A 14,524-nucleotide genomic window follows, 5' to 3' on the forward strand; every position below is an offset into this window, starting at 1 on the left:
GGTGAGGACACTGGAGAAATTGGAACCCTCGTCCATTGTTGATGGGGATGTAAAGTGGTACAGCCACTGTAGAAAAAAGTCTAGAAGTTACCTAGAGAGTTAAATGTGGTATTACCATGTCACCCATCAACTTCACTCCTATGTATATACCCAAAAGAATTGAAGGCAGGTGTTCAAACAAAAACTCGTACCTGAGTGTTCATAATAAACTACTCAGAAGAGCCAATAGGTGGAAACAACCCAAATGTCTATCAACTGATGAATGGATAAATAATATCCATATCATGGAACACGATTCAGCCACAGAGGGAAGGAAATACTGATACACGCTAGAACATAGATGAATCTTGAGAACATTATGCTAAGTGACAGAAGGCAGACACAAAAGGCCACATACTATATGATTCCAGAATAGGCAAATCTATAGAGACAGAAAGCAGACTAGTGGTTGTTCTGGGGCTGGGATAAAGCAGGGAATCCAGAGTAACTGGTTAATGGGTATGAAGTTTCCATTTGGAGTGGTGAAAGTGTTCTGGAACTAGACAGTGATGGTTGCATAACCGTGTGAATGAACTAATACCACTGGATTTCACATTTTAAAATGGGTAAAATGGTGAATTTTATGTTATGTGTATTATGCCACACACACAAAAATAAGGAGGCACTTACTCTCAGGTTCCTTTAAGTACAGGTCTGTGAGTACCCCTGAAGAGTGCCTTGGGTACCAGCTTGTCTTACCCTAATCTCAGTCCTGCTGGTCAGTAATATCTTCTTGATTCATTTATTACCTCCTCAAGTCAGTCTCCATGCCAGGGGGGGATGTGAGTGTAGTTGTAGTATATTTGGCATTATAACCTACAGTTGCCTAAAAAAGTGAACTTTAGAAAATTCGCCACTAATCCTAATGCTTATATGTTAATAAGTAAATGCCTAAGAAAGATCATTTTATATGTACTTACTAAACAAACATCATCTGTATACTGAGAAATGCCTCTGATCAAAAACCACTGGTACAAAACTGCCAGCAAAATGTTTAGGATGAATCCTTGAAAGCACCGTTTCTCAACCTCAGCATTATGTATCTTGGACCAGACTCTTCTTCATTGGTGGGTTAGGGTGGGTGGGTGGGGTGCCGTCCTGAGCACTGTAGGCTGCTTAGCAGCATTTGTGGCCTCTACCCATTAAATGTCCATAATATCCTGAGAGCTCTTCCCTCGGTTGCGATAATCAGAGATGTTTCCCGTCATTGCTAAATATCCTGGGGGAGGCAACATAGCCCTGAGTTGAGAATCACTGCTTTCAAGCATCTTCAACATTGCTAAATGTAATTCAAGGGCAGTAGGAACAAGAACAAGAACAAAATCTATTTCTGAGAGATTATCTGTCAATATTGTCATTCTGAACTGCAGGTTATCACTGGATGAGACTCAGGCTGATAGAAAATGTACTGTGGTTAATACTGATTAAAAAAAAAAATTTTTTTTTTTTGAAGAGAGTCCCAAGCAGGCTCCACACCCAGCTCAGAGCCCGACATGGGGCTCCATCTCACAACCCTGAGATCATGACCTGAGCTGAAATCAAGAGTTGGGCATAAACTGACTGATCCACCCAGGCACCCAAAACTGATTTTTAGATGAATTCTATGGCATCAACATAGAATTCCTGTCATCAACACTGTATGATGTAGGGTGATATGAGAGTTCCATAAACCTTTCTTTCATTATTTTGGAAAATACAGCCCAACAATTTTTCACCAGAGAATTTGTTTTCCACAGCTCATGTGAAATTGATGCCCTCATCGATTTCACTTTTTAAATGCACTACTCTTTAGTGATTCCGTCTTTTGTGACTACATTCATTGTAGCAATGGCTCATTTCAGAGCTTCTTTTGCTTTTGCTATTTTGCCCTCATATGTTAAATCTGTAAGAGAGAGCCCACGACAAAGGAATTATTTGGCATTTAGCATCTTCAAGACTTTATATCTCAAGTAATTTATATGACTAGAATTTATTTTATTCCTACCTGCCACTGGGGTTGCCTTTCTGAGTTTCTTAAACTAAGATCACATTCAGTTTCCACCCCCAGGCTCATTCCAGTGATTTGCTGCAAGAGAAATTATTTAAGTGTGTACTGGTTGGTGTTGGAAGCTTTTCTAGTTTTTAAGGATAAACCACTGATAACATGCCATTGGGATGATATGCAAGTGAACACTTCAGAATCCTAATCTGATTTTCCTTACTGAGTGGTGTTAGGTAAATCCAGAAGACTTGGGTAAACATGAACCTAATTAGCTATTCCCTAGATTATTACCCAAGATGAGGGCTGAACCCCGGCCTGGCCAAGCCATCTCTTGTCCTAAGATTCCCTTTGTCACCCCTGCCACACCATCCAGGCCACTACAGTGATGCCTAATTGCCCTGCAGCTCACTGTTGATCATGCAAAGCCAGAAGCAGCGTTTGGGTTGACTTTGTTTTACTTTGCTAATGACTTCTCCAAACATTGTACTTGTGATCTTGGCCTTCAGCCTGTTGTTCAAGTAGTAGTATTTACTCCTCAAATTATTTATTTTTAAAATAATAGCTCCAGTTGCTAAGAAGCACAGGTATATTGAGAATTGAATTTGGGGGAAATCAGTTTGGCGCAATCTCTGTGGGTGCAGAAGCAGATGAACACCTTCTAGGAGCTGCTACTCCATGGAGCAGCTCTGTGTTCCATCGGGAGAGAGAAAGTAAGGGAGAAGGGGACATCGGTTGCAGGAGCAGGGCTGGAGGGAAGGAGTGATAAGGGACGCATAAGCAGAACATTCCTTCTGGATGCAAGAGGATGAGAAGAAGGGTCAAGGGAAAGCACAGAAGCATAAGGATCCCAAGTGCCAGTCCTATTGCCATGAATGACTTGATAAAAATTGGTTTGAGAAACTCAGTTGAGAAGGATATTGTAAAATTTCTGATCTTTCTTTTTGGGGATGCAACCAAAAGCCAAGAAGACTCAAATTGAGTTTGACTATTGGTAAATCCATAACTGAATAACAAATTCCTTACCTGTCGCCCTTCCCCTTACCTATGTAAGTCACGTCCACATAACGTGGATCTGAGGAACTGCTTCCCATCTGGTTTGTGGCATTTATTGTGATGATGTACATTGTCCATATGGAGGTGTGCTTCTTGTTGAAGTAACAGGAATTGGGGCCACTGGTTATGTAGTCTGGACATTCGTGTGTGATTGTCTCTCTGCAATGAGTAATATATTAGCAGTGAATAAGAAAGTAGTAAACAGAGTTTAATCTCCTGAGTAGATTAGTAACACTGGCTTTTGGGGATCAGACATTTGGGATGCAAGAACCAGAGTGAGGAAGAGCTCCCCAAACTTCTGTGTCCTGCCCATGTCAGCCGGGGGTGAGACAAGGAAGAGGGTGCCGGAGATGGTGGAAGGGTTACGTGAGGTCCTCAGTGACTCTGCTGCTCATCAACACCTCCCTTCGATAGGTTTTTGTGGGCTTTGGGATATATGCCCCCTGCCAATAAATGCTTGAGCTCTCGATGGCCAAGGCGCCGCCCTACCCAGGGAACTGCTGCTGGTCATCTCAGGAAATGTGACTCTCCCCTCTACATACATCCCGGGGGCCACGCACGGTGCACCATTTATTGTGCATATGTGTTGAATTACATTTCATTAAAAAAATATGAAAGAGGGTAAGCATTGCCGTCAGTATATTCCAGATTGCCCTAAGTCAGCAACAGAGTAACATGACTAAGAAAGGAGCTATTTTAGGACCAGGTGGCCTCATTAGGCTGCTCACATGTAGACATCAGGGCCTCAACGCAAGACACAGCACAAGGTGTGAAGGCTTATTTCATTTTGGTTGTCAGTTTGAGTTCCTGAACTCTATTTACATGATACTCCTCCAGGTCCCAGGAGGGATGACAGCGTTGTGTACAACAAAGTGCCGTCTTCAGGATGTGGGTCAGCTGTTGCAACCGGTAAATGCTTTTTTCACTGAGGAAGGATACAGCCCTCCTAGGCTTTCCAGGATGGTTTCATTGTAAAACAAGATCCTCACCCAGAGATGACCTTGTTTAGCCCTCACTGCAACCTTAGCTCCAAATATGCCCTCTGGAAGATCAGAGATCCTGGATCAGCAAATGCTAAGGAAAAAATCCTTACCTTTCTTGGCTTATAGGGCTCTTTCTTGGTCATAATGATTACATGATAATCCTCTGAGATTGCAAAAGTAACAAATGGCACAAGGTTTACATCTAAAAGTAACTAGCATTTAGGAAAGATTCATATGTGACTTTGGGATACAACCTGACCTTGGGACAGACACTGGGAATAATGCTGTACTATATTGCTGGGGTAGCAGATGACCTTATATACATGGAGAGAGCTCGTCAAGGACATTAACAGGAGAGTGCAGGCATGGGCAGTGAAGTTCTTTTCCACGGTGGTAGGAGCCTTACTCATGCCAATCCAGGGGAGTGTGGTAACTCTAACTTTAGGCCGGGAGATTGAGAGCAGTCATGTGGCAGTTGATAGGAGAGAAGAGAACTTTTTACCCTTCCTTGTGGTACATCAGCGTGTAATTAGTAGGAAGTCCTCCGTCTTCCCCAGGTTTCCACCAGCAGGTGAATGTTTCCTTTTCAGGAGAACGACATTTAAAGATCTCAGGTTTTCCAGGAGGTGATTGTCCTAGAAAAAGCCAGAAGTCACTTAGGAACAAGGTGCGTTCAACCATTGGACCCTCCTGCTGGTGACAGAAGCAGACTGATGGGACAAGGTCAGTGATGAGGTGTGAGGGGGCCTAAGGGTGGGGTGCTCAGAAATGCCAGCAACATTCCTCTGTGGGCTGTCCCGATGTTGGCAGGACTGAGAGAGAGAGAGAGCTGTGTGTGTGTGTGTGTCCTGTGAGGTAGAGATGGCCACTAACTAGGATGGGTCACTAACTGTAAAATTCCAACAGAGTGAACATGAAGGGTGAGCTGGATGTTGGACTGAAGAGTATGTGGCCCTTCCACAATCCCAGAGTCTATGCAGCTGACATCCTCCCATAGCAGAAGGGTGACCATGAAAAGAATTCTGCCCCAGGCACAAGCATCCTGGGACACTTTGCTGACACAGTGCTCTCTGGCACTTCTCCATCTGCTCATGACTCTCCATTTTTCTGCCATTCCCACACAATTAACTCCATCTGGGACCTTCTGTTTTTTTTTTCTCTGCATCATGGACGCTCCTTTGGCTGCTCCCCTCCCCTCCCCTATCTTCTCCTTTCCTTCCTGTTTCCCTTCACTTTTCCTCGATTCCATTTGGCTTGGACCTCTGACCCAGCCTCACCGTCTATGTCCTCATTCTCCTGCCCCCATTTCCGATTCTTGTTTTTTAGTCCTTTTTGCCTTATATTTCCCTCTTTCCCCTTGGGTCCTTTTGTGGTGAGTTGGCAAAGGGCTTCCTTGTAGTTCTCTGGCTCTTTTTGGTGGGGGGAGGCATGGTAAGAGGTGGGGGAGTGGCCAGCTGTTCTCCTGGTTACCAGCTACCATTATTATCCAAGAGCCATATCTCATCCCAGCTGGAAGCTAGAAGGTCTGAATAAGGTGATGGGGAAAGTACGATGTCAAAAGGCTGGGGTTTTTCAGTTGCTGAATCCCCAAAGCTCTTGGTGACCTGGCCCCCTCTCCTCTTCCTTGTCTGTCAGATCCAAAGAGGAAAAGGGTGGCCCTGGGCATTTGCCTTGTGCTGCTAGGCAGGACCCCCATTTTGCCCATCCACATAACTAACCCCAGGTGATCTTCCTTTTGGCCCAGTTGGATGACTGACTGTTTAGTTCAGAAAATCAGCAGCAGAGAGGAGAGCTTTTGAAAGGTGTCAGTCTCAGCAATTCAGGGGTGTTCTCTCTGTTTTCTCTTATACTTGTCTCCCCCCACCCCTTCCCACTGGTTCCTGGCCAGAACTTCTCTCTGAGCACCAGATCAGAAAGAGTAAGTTTGGAGGAGAACATGCATGGGAAGAGGGGACACCAGGCAAAACTGGCCAGAAAGTCATGGAATGATATGATGCAGTGCACAGGCTGGGGCTGAGGACAGCAGGCTGATCGTGTCAGTGGGGGCTAAGCTACCCTCTAGCTCCCAGCCACCCTGAAAACCATCAAAGAATTATAGGAAACCTTAAAACTCCATGCCAGCCAGCCTGGGGTTAGGTCTGCCAAAATTTGTAACATTGTTTATGCTCCAGGGAAAATTTCTTTAGGATAATGTCACAGGTTGAAGTGATTTGTTTGTTGTGTTTTGTTGTGGCTGGGGATGAGCATGTGGGACAGAAAGAAAATTAAAAAAAAAAGACCAAACCCAAACCCTATGGCTCAATAATGAGCATCCTCAGAAGCCAATTAAGGCAACTGTTGATTATTTGAGTACTTAAAAGTTTCTCTATGGATTATGCTGATCTCTGCTCTCTTTTTTCTCTCTCTGGAAGCTTATCTTTTTCACATTTCACTGGTTATTCATGGTACCTCTAGGAAATTCAGGAGAAGAGAGCACAGTTGTGAAATTACAACTAGTCAAATGTTCCTTTCACTCACTTTAGCAGAGACAGTGAAAATTAATGGACTGTCTCACTATCTTTATAAAATGCACACAGAGGGACAACCACCTAGGTACCGTACACACAGGTACACACTTACGTCCACATTAGAGCCCACCTCACAAACACACACATGCACAGCCCCCCCGCCCCGACATCTTTGCAGCTGCATACTCCCAAGTACACTTGGGAACATACACGGAAATACACACATACATGGAGGCACACACACCGGTATACACAGAGAAGCATTTGCAATCAGATACACATAGAGAAGTTAATACACACAGAAGTATATTCAAAAGTATCCACACTCAAAGATGCACAGAGCTGGGCGCACAGAAATGTACATATGCCAGCATGCACACTCTAGCTGTGAACTTCATTTCTCCCATTAGCCCAGATAATAGAGTTAGCTACATGTTTCCCACCATATAACAGCAATCCCTTTTATCTCTTTACTGTTTTTCAAAGATTTTCCACGTACACTATTTCATCGCAGGTGGAGGGAACATCATAGTCCTCACTTTGAAAATGTGGAAACCCAGAGAGATTAGGTGATTGGCTCAAGGTCACATAGCTAGTAGCAGCTGACAGCAGCTGGACTGAGACTCTGGTCTTGTCGTTCATACGAGATGCTTCGCTATAGTCCCGGGGTGAGGATAGAAGGCAGAGAGCAGGGACACGCTTTTGCATTCACTGCATTCATTCTTTTGCATTAATTTCTGCATTGATTTTAATGCCAAAAATGTTGCAGATAATTTAGTAGCAGTCAATGACATTTTCATCTCTTGTAACTGCAGGATGAGATGGACTCTCCACCCTCTCGAGAAACACCCCAGGGAATTAAAGAGAGCAGGACAGTCCCTTACTTACCATTCAGGAGACTGGTGTTGAGAAAAAGTAGCAAAATGAAAACAGCTGTGGATGCCACACTTTCCTTCATTTTGGCTCCTTTCTCTTTCTACAGGAAATGTATCAGACGTTCACTGAAAGAGAAGGCACCGGGCAACTTTTGTAAAGTAACACTCTGGCCAGGCACACGCCCCACTTTATTCTGGGTGTTTGCAACTGATCCTTGCTCCTTGCTTAATGTGAATGACAAAACAGGAGGAAAGGAATGTAGGAAAATGTAACATGGTTGGATGGCTTGGCTCAGAAGCATCCATGCACACATGCTAGGAAAAATTCTACCACCAGAGGTCACCAGATGACAACGTTCACGGGCAGCCGCGGGGCCGCCGCTCTTGTGCGCAGAGCCCCCAAGAAAAAGTGTCCTCTTTCCACCCTGTGGTCACTTAACCATATATCACCCATTTTACGTGACACAGATTGCATGCCCTACAAGAGAACCATCCTGGGAGGGGTTTGATCGACCAGCCAAAAATAAAGCAGGCTGAAAAGTCAGCCGCTCAGTAAGTCGCCTCAGTACAAAATCAACGGGGCCTCATAGATGCCGAATTGGGGGGGGCTTTCTCTGAAACTGTAGGCTGAGCAAGAAGTTTGCTGGGCTATGGGCATAACTGTGAACCACACAGTGAACTCTACTGAACCTCCCTGTGCTTTCTTTCTCCTCTCTCAAGCAATGACAAACCCCAGTAATAATTCATGTCTCTTGGTTTGGGAGTATTAAATAAATTTTGAACCTGTACGTGTTGAGAGTTTTGAGCAATTTATTATTAATACTATTATTTTTACCCTTGGAACAAATTTCAAAGCCTCTAAATGTCCTTCTGAGAAGAAAACATTTTTTAACGACATTTGAAAAAGGCTCATTAGTCTTGTTGGACTCCAAAAAAACTCTCAGAAAACAACAGATTTGATGAACTAAGTGTAAATTCTTGGAAACACATGGCATATATTTTCTTTTTAATCTTATGATTTATACAGATCAAGGGAAGAACATCCAGAGGCCCATTTGAGACGTTTGGAATGACTGGGTGTTGTTTGATGAGCCCTGAAGAGACCAGCTCCTGGCCACAGCTGGTTCCCCACGTGCCCGCTGGACACCACCTCATGGACAACTTCTAGAAGCCTTTCTCTACCCGCTACCACTCCCTCTGAGACATACTTGGAAATAGAAATCTTAGTGGCAACAGAGATTTGGGGCATCTAGGCACCATCAAGCACTCTCTTCTACTGGGTCTCCTGGTTTAGTAACGGCTCCTGTGAGGAAGCCAGTATGTTGTTCTCTGGGGACGTTCTAGTTGCTCTTCCTTCCAAATGCCTCCCCCTCCCCAGGTTGCACACTCTAAACTACCTGCCCCATCCAACCCCTTGGGTCATTCAATTTAAATCAAGTTGCTAAAGGCTCATAACGGGTATAATCAAATTTCAAATGTCTCTCTTGTCCTAAAAATGTAAAAAGTCTTATTTCTTGCAAACAAATTTTACATGTATTCATCCCTGGTTTTAAGCGTTAGGAACTGTAGTAGGTGCTTCCTTTGGGGTCTGCCTGGTTGGGGTTGTCTGGCCACCAGGTCTCCTTACCTGCGATTCCACCCTGGTTAGATGGCCTGAGGCTAAAATAACAGGGAGAGAACCCCATAGGCACCGTTTGATTTCCAAGAGTCTGGCTTGTCTTTCCAACATAGAAGGCCAACTTTCAGTCTGGAAAACAGAAGCCATAATCTGCTCAGGGTGGGGAGAGCTGCAGAGGGCTGAGATTAAGGCTCAAGATTAAGAGCATTATATAAACTTTGCCCAAAGTCAATGGTCAGTGACTGCCTGTAGCGTGACCAAGTGAATCCCTGAAGCCGTAAAGGTGAAAAAGCCCAACAAGAACCTAATAAGATATGGGATGAAACTCTGCATACAAGAGAACTGGTCCTGTGTTCCTTTTACCTAACACTAGACGGGAGCCGGCTTAGTTTTCTGTCTTTGACAGAAGGGAGGGAAGAGGTTTTAGGGAGAACGGGGTAGCTGCTCTTTGACGCAGGCACAGAAAGCTGGGGATGCGGTGCTCAGGGGAACCCTGCGGGGGGCGGGGGAAGGGGAAGGGGGAGGGGGGCGGCTGCAGGGACGACCTGTTTCTGTGGCCCGAGCGCCCACAGCATATTTACACATTTGCCAGGGAACCTTCACCGCGGGATCCTTGCTCATGTGACCATCCGTTATTATTATTTTTTATCACTGCAATGATCAAGTGGACGTTTTATTGCTTCTCAAACACTTGTCCATCTTATTCCCTACATCCTTTGGTGGGAAACGTCTGGCACTTTCCACAAGGGAACGACGTTTATAAATGACCATCCCACGAGAGCCGGGCGGCGCCGTCAGAACACCATGGCTGTGTGAGAGTTATTAGAAACAATCCAGGGGCTGATAGAAACTGCCCACCTCTGATGTCAGACAGCCTCCCGCGCCCCTCTTCCAGGACCCCCAGAGGGGCCACTGAGGGGGCACGTGGTGGAGACGCTGCTGGGAGGCCGCCGGGTGGGCGCGCCGAGCCCTGGGAGCCAGAGGGGGGGCGGAGGCAGCGTTTGTCCAAATCGGAGCTGACCCTGCATTGGTCCCGCACGCACACGGCACTGGAGTAGAAAGGTCTCCCGGCTCCTGACCCAAGTGGGGTAAGCGGCCACCCTGCCGCGCACGCTCTGCACCGGAGTCACTTGTAATAACGCGGAGCGCTGAACGCGTCCGGGTGGCTGGAGGCGTCGCGCACGCCAACTGCCCTCCCACGGCACCCCAGCGGCACCCCAGCGGCATCTCGGACTTGAGGGAGGCTGGGTCTCACACGGCCTGCCTGGCTGGAAGGCCGGAGCACGCGGGGGAGCTGCAGTCCTCCCCGGCGAGGGCACGCTTCGGGCAGAAGGCGCAAAACAGACGCTGGCCTGATTTTCAGAGTAGTTTCTCATGAGATCATCAATCAGCTAAAAACATTTTTAAAAACACCCTACGTTGTAAATTGTGTTTTACATCGCTGCTCCGCAGAAATTAGTGAGTTTCCTTTTAAAATATTTTATTTACTTATTTCAGAGAGAGACAGAATGGGAGGGAGAGGGAGAGAGAATCCTCATGCCGACTCTCCACTGAGCGCGGAGCCCGATGCGGGGCTCGATCCCACGACCCTGAGAGATCATGACCTGAGTGGAAACCAAGGGTCGGAGGCTTAACCGACTGAGCCACCCCGGCGCCCCAGAAATCAGTGGTTTTCAATCCAGGATTCGCAGTAGGACAAAGTAGGCAACTTCTTAAAAGTACCCATTCCTGTGCCTTCTCACTAGAGATTCTGCTTCATTGGTTGAGGGTTGGACCCACCTGAACGCAGGCATTTTTAAAAGGCCCTCGGCACATTCCAGTGTGAGCGAAGGGGGGGAGCACTAACTGGCGCAGCATCACCTGACACATGTCATGCCTCTGCTAAAGGCCCCGTGTGACGGGAGAGGAAACTGAGGCTGGGAGAGGTAACCGGCTCTGTCCGCCATCACTCAGTGTAGAAGGCAGAGCAAAAGCGGGAATCCGGTCTTTAGACTCTGAGTCCTGCCTCAAATTACTAACAACATCAAAGATCCGTTGACAAACCTCTTGTCTACACGGTGAGTTATAGTTTACAAAGCACTTTGCACTTTCTCATCATTATCACATGTTATTTTTACAATAATCCTGGGCAGTGGGCAGGGAAGCTACTATAATTACTCCTCCTACTGCTACTATGACTACTACATCATTGCTCCCATTTCAAAGATGAGAACACTGAAGCTCAAAGGGGTAAGTGGTTTGAGCCAACAACCTTATCTTAAAAGCCTCCAGCGTGCTTAAAAATGTGTGGTGAGAAAATTGGCAAACTCTTACACAGGATACACTACATGCCTCCCCCTCATAACAAACCTGAGATGCAAGGACTATTACTAATATGCCCATTTTACAGATGAGGACACTCGGGCCCAGAGAGACCCCATGAGTTGTCCAAGGTCACACAGCCAGTGAGCACTGTATGGAAGGGGACGAGCTCAGCAGTTGGGCTCTGAGATCTGTATTGTTAACCACCCTGCCATGGCCACCAGAAGCCCTTGGGGCTGTGGGTTCTGTGCCCTTTAAAGGGCCCTCTACCTGATAAAGGGCTCCCTCAGCACACTCCCCCTACCCAGAGGTGGCTCTGGGGCTGGGTGCCATGGGGATGCAGGGATGGTCCGTCAATAGGAATGGGTGTTCCTGGATCACTGCTTCTAGAGTGTTCTAAGCACCACTGCCCATCCCAGATATAATGGGCCAAAAGTTTTAGAGGGCAGGACCTAGAAAGAGGCATTTAAAATTCAAAAAAAATCATTGAAATATTACTGGCATATAACATTGTATAAGTTTAAGGTGTACATCATGTTGATTTGCTACATTTACATACTGCAATATGATTACCACCTTAGTGTTAGTTAACACCTCCATCACGCCCCGTTGATGGAACAATTAAGATCTAGTCTCTTAGCAACTTTGAAGTTTATAACACAGCATCGTCATCTATAGTCACCAGGCTCCGCATTAGATCTCTAGGACTTATTTATCTACCGGTTACAAGTTTGTCCCAGAAGGGGCATTTTCAACAAGCACTTAGCTGGTTCTTAGGCAAAGAGGTGGGGAGGGAAGATAGTGGTGGTGAAGGTAGAGTTGGCTGCTTCTCCAACCCTCTGGGCCTAGACAGGGCATTTTCCTGAGACCTGAGGGAATTTTCTGTGAGGATGGCTCAGCGTGTCAGAAGCTGTGACATCAAGGGGACTCTCTGCAGGTTGCACCGAGGCCGGCTCAGACCAGGAGGCAATTGTTGAAATTTTCAGAATGCTGGAAGCCGCGTGGCGTCATGTTGGTAGCCTGAGATCAGCCACAGGGGGGGTGTTTGTACCACGGGAATTGGCAAATGCTACCAATCAGGATTTCTTGTTTCTTCTTTTTTTCTCAGGGGCAGTTGTTAAACATTTCCGGCACACCCGCCACGTGGGTCCAGCTCTGGACTCGATGCTCTGCCACGTAAGAGGAGGACATGGGAGTCAAACTTCATCCCCTCTGACTGGGAGATGCCCCGTGAGCCCAGACTCGTTCCCTTCTTCCATTTTCCTCTCAAGGAGACAGTTCCCTGTCTTCCTCTTCTGCTCCCCTCTCCTGTGCTGACTTCAGAAGGCCCTCCTCCCCTGCTCAGGCAGTGCCCATTGCTGGCTCTGCATGTTAATGCTTCAAAGTATTAATTTGTTCCTTCTGGCTGACAACTGCCTCAGAGATGGGGGGGCAGATTGTTTAATCAGTTTTCTAAATAGGGTACACAAACCAAAATAAAAACAAAACAAACACAAAAACTTAACCATAGCCTAAAGAAATGAAAAAAACAAACAAATCCTCAGCCTAGCTTGACTCTCCTAAGTGTGCCTTCTCCCTAGCCTGGGGCTTCTGTGATAAAAGGTTTTAGCGTCTGTCTATTCACACAGCCTGGAGAGCGCGCTGATCTGCCTGGCTACCTCTACCGGTAGGTTCCCAAGGCTGGGGCCCTTGGAGCCCTATCTGTAGGCGCTGGGACAAATGTCTGTCCAGTGAGAGAAGCCCAAGGAAGTCTTGCATGGGTCCCACCCGGTGCCCTGGTTCTGTGATTCTGCCGTCAACTGTGAAGGCCCAAGTTCTCCCATGACCAGGCCCAGCAGATCCTGGCTCTCTGCCCAATGCCCAGTCGTCACAGCTCAGCTGGCTGCCTGCCCCCTTCCCTCTAGTGCAATCCCTCTCCTCCTCCCTCTCCACTCCCCGGCTCTTCTTACGGGGATGACTGGTTTGCAGGTTCTGGCTCCTCTTGATCTAACCCCTCTCATTCCTAGAGAAGTCAGTAGAGCAGGAAATCAGATACTGTCTTTTCCTTTTGCATTCTTGATATCAGCCGGGTTTAATCTCTGCTGCACACCACCAAAGGCTTCACACCTTCTCATTTGCTCATTGCTCATTCCTGAGCAATTCTATTAGCTCTGTCATCTCTGGCTCACCATCCTGTTGAGCAAAACATGCTCAGCCTTGTCTTGGACGCACGCATGTGTAGACATACTAATAACAGCCCACGTCAAGCCCTCTCCTTCCATCCCACCCCCCAGAACAATGTGAACACCCACCACCACATGACCCCTGCATATTCCCAATCAGAAAAAATCCATTGGCCATTTAAAGAGGAGTTAATGGTTGTGTCCCCTTCTGTCCTGCAGAAAATCCTTTGGTGGAATGGGAGTGGCCGCAGCCAAGGGAGAGAGAAGGGGCAGGGCTCAGCCAGCACCTAAGCTTGAGAGACACCAGGGCAGAGGGTGGCTGGGTTGGGCATAAGTAATAAGTAATTGGGTTTTTTGGTTTGGTTTTGTTTTTAATTTTTATTTATTTATTTATTTTTTAAAGGCTTACAGGGATAGCTAGATCTGCTTGAACATTCATTCATTCTTTCATCAAATACCGATCCCCTTGACCTCTTTTGGGCCATTGCTCAAATGTCACCTTATCGGCAAGGCCTTCATTGACCACCATCTTTAAATTGCAACCCATCTCCAGCACTGCTCCACATTCTTCATCTCCCGGTCCTACTTTATTGTTTTCCACAGGACTTACCATCATTGACCTATGATATTTTTTCCTTAGCTATGTGTTGATTGTGAGCCTGCCTCCACTAAAGCATAAACTCCATGAGAGAAGAGATTTATGCAGGGCAGTGCCTAGGACAGTGGCCTATATCCCAACAATCTGAGAATGTCCAGTTTTGTGAATATTCTGAAAAACATACAAGTATTACTGAAACATTATTATTATACAGTAATACTTGTCTTACTGAAATAAGGTCTGTTCCTTTCAGACATTATTATTATGTCTCCTCTAGAAGCATAGCTTACCAGCAACCAGCTTGTCTGTGGTGCTGGACTACTCCCATTTCTCTTCCCTTCTTGGTGTCTAAGAATAGGGCTTTTGGAGCCAGATTACCTGGGTTGGAAACCCGTTTCTGCCACTTA

At 46.4% G+C, this 14,524-nt stretch overlaps 1 protein-coding gene across 6 annotated transcripts in view; it reads right to left on the minus strand.

Annotated features, from left to right (window-relative positions):
- Window positions 1-14,524, minus strand: part of PRLR (prolactin receptor) — a 161,281-nt gene that overhangs the window by 14,775 nt on the left and 131,982 nt on the right. For 4 of the 6 annotated variants that reach the window (XM_036107425.2, XM_078066624.1, XM_078066626.1 and 1 more), the window contains 3 exons: window positions 7,452-7,564; window positions 4,559-4,691; window positions 3,063-3,232 (listed from right to left, as the gene is read on the minus strand). In XM_036107425.2, coding sequence (XP_035963318.1) covers window positions 3,063-3,232; window positions 4,559-4,691; window positions 7,452-7,521 — 373 coding nt within the window. In that variant the 5' untranslated portion in view covers window positions 7,522-7,564. Of the gene's footprint in view, window positions 1-3,062; window positions 3,233-4,558; window positions 4,692-7,451; window positions 7,565-9,065; window positions 9,186-14,524 lie in introns of all 6 variants that reach the window. The other 2 variants (XM_078066628.1, XM_078066625.1) reach the window with 1 other exon arrangement.

Source organism: Halichoerus grypus, chromosome 2 (genome assembly GCF_964656455.1).
Source record: "Halichoerus grypus chromosome 2, mHalGry1.hap1.1, whole genome shotgun sequence".
In the NCBI taxonomy this organism is placed as follows: Eukaryota; Metazoa; Chordata; class Mammalia; order Carnivora; family Phocidae; genus Halichoerus; species Halichoerus grypus.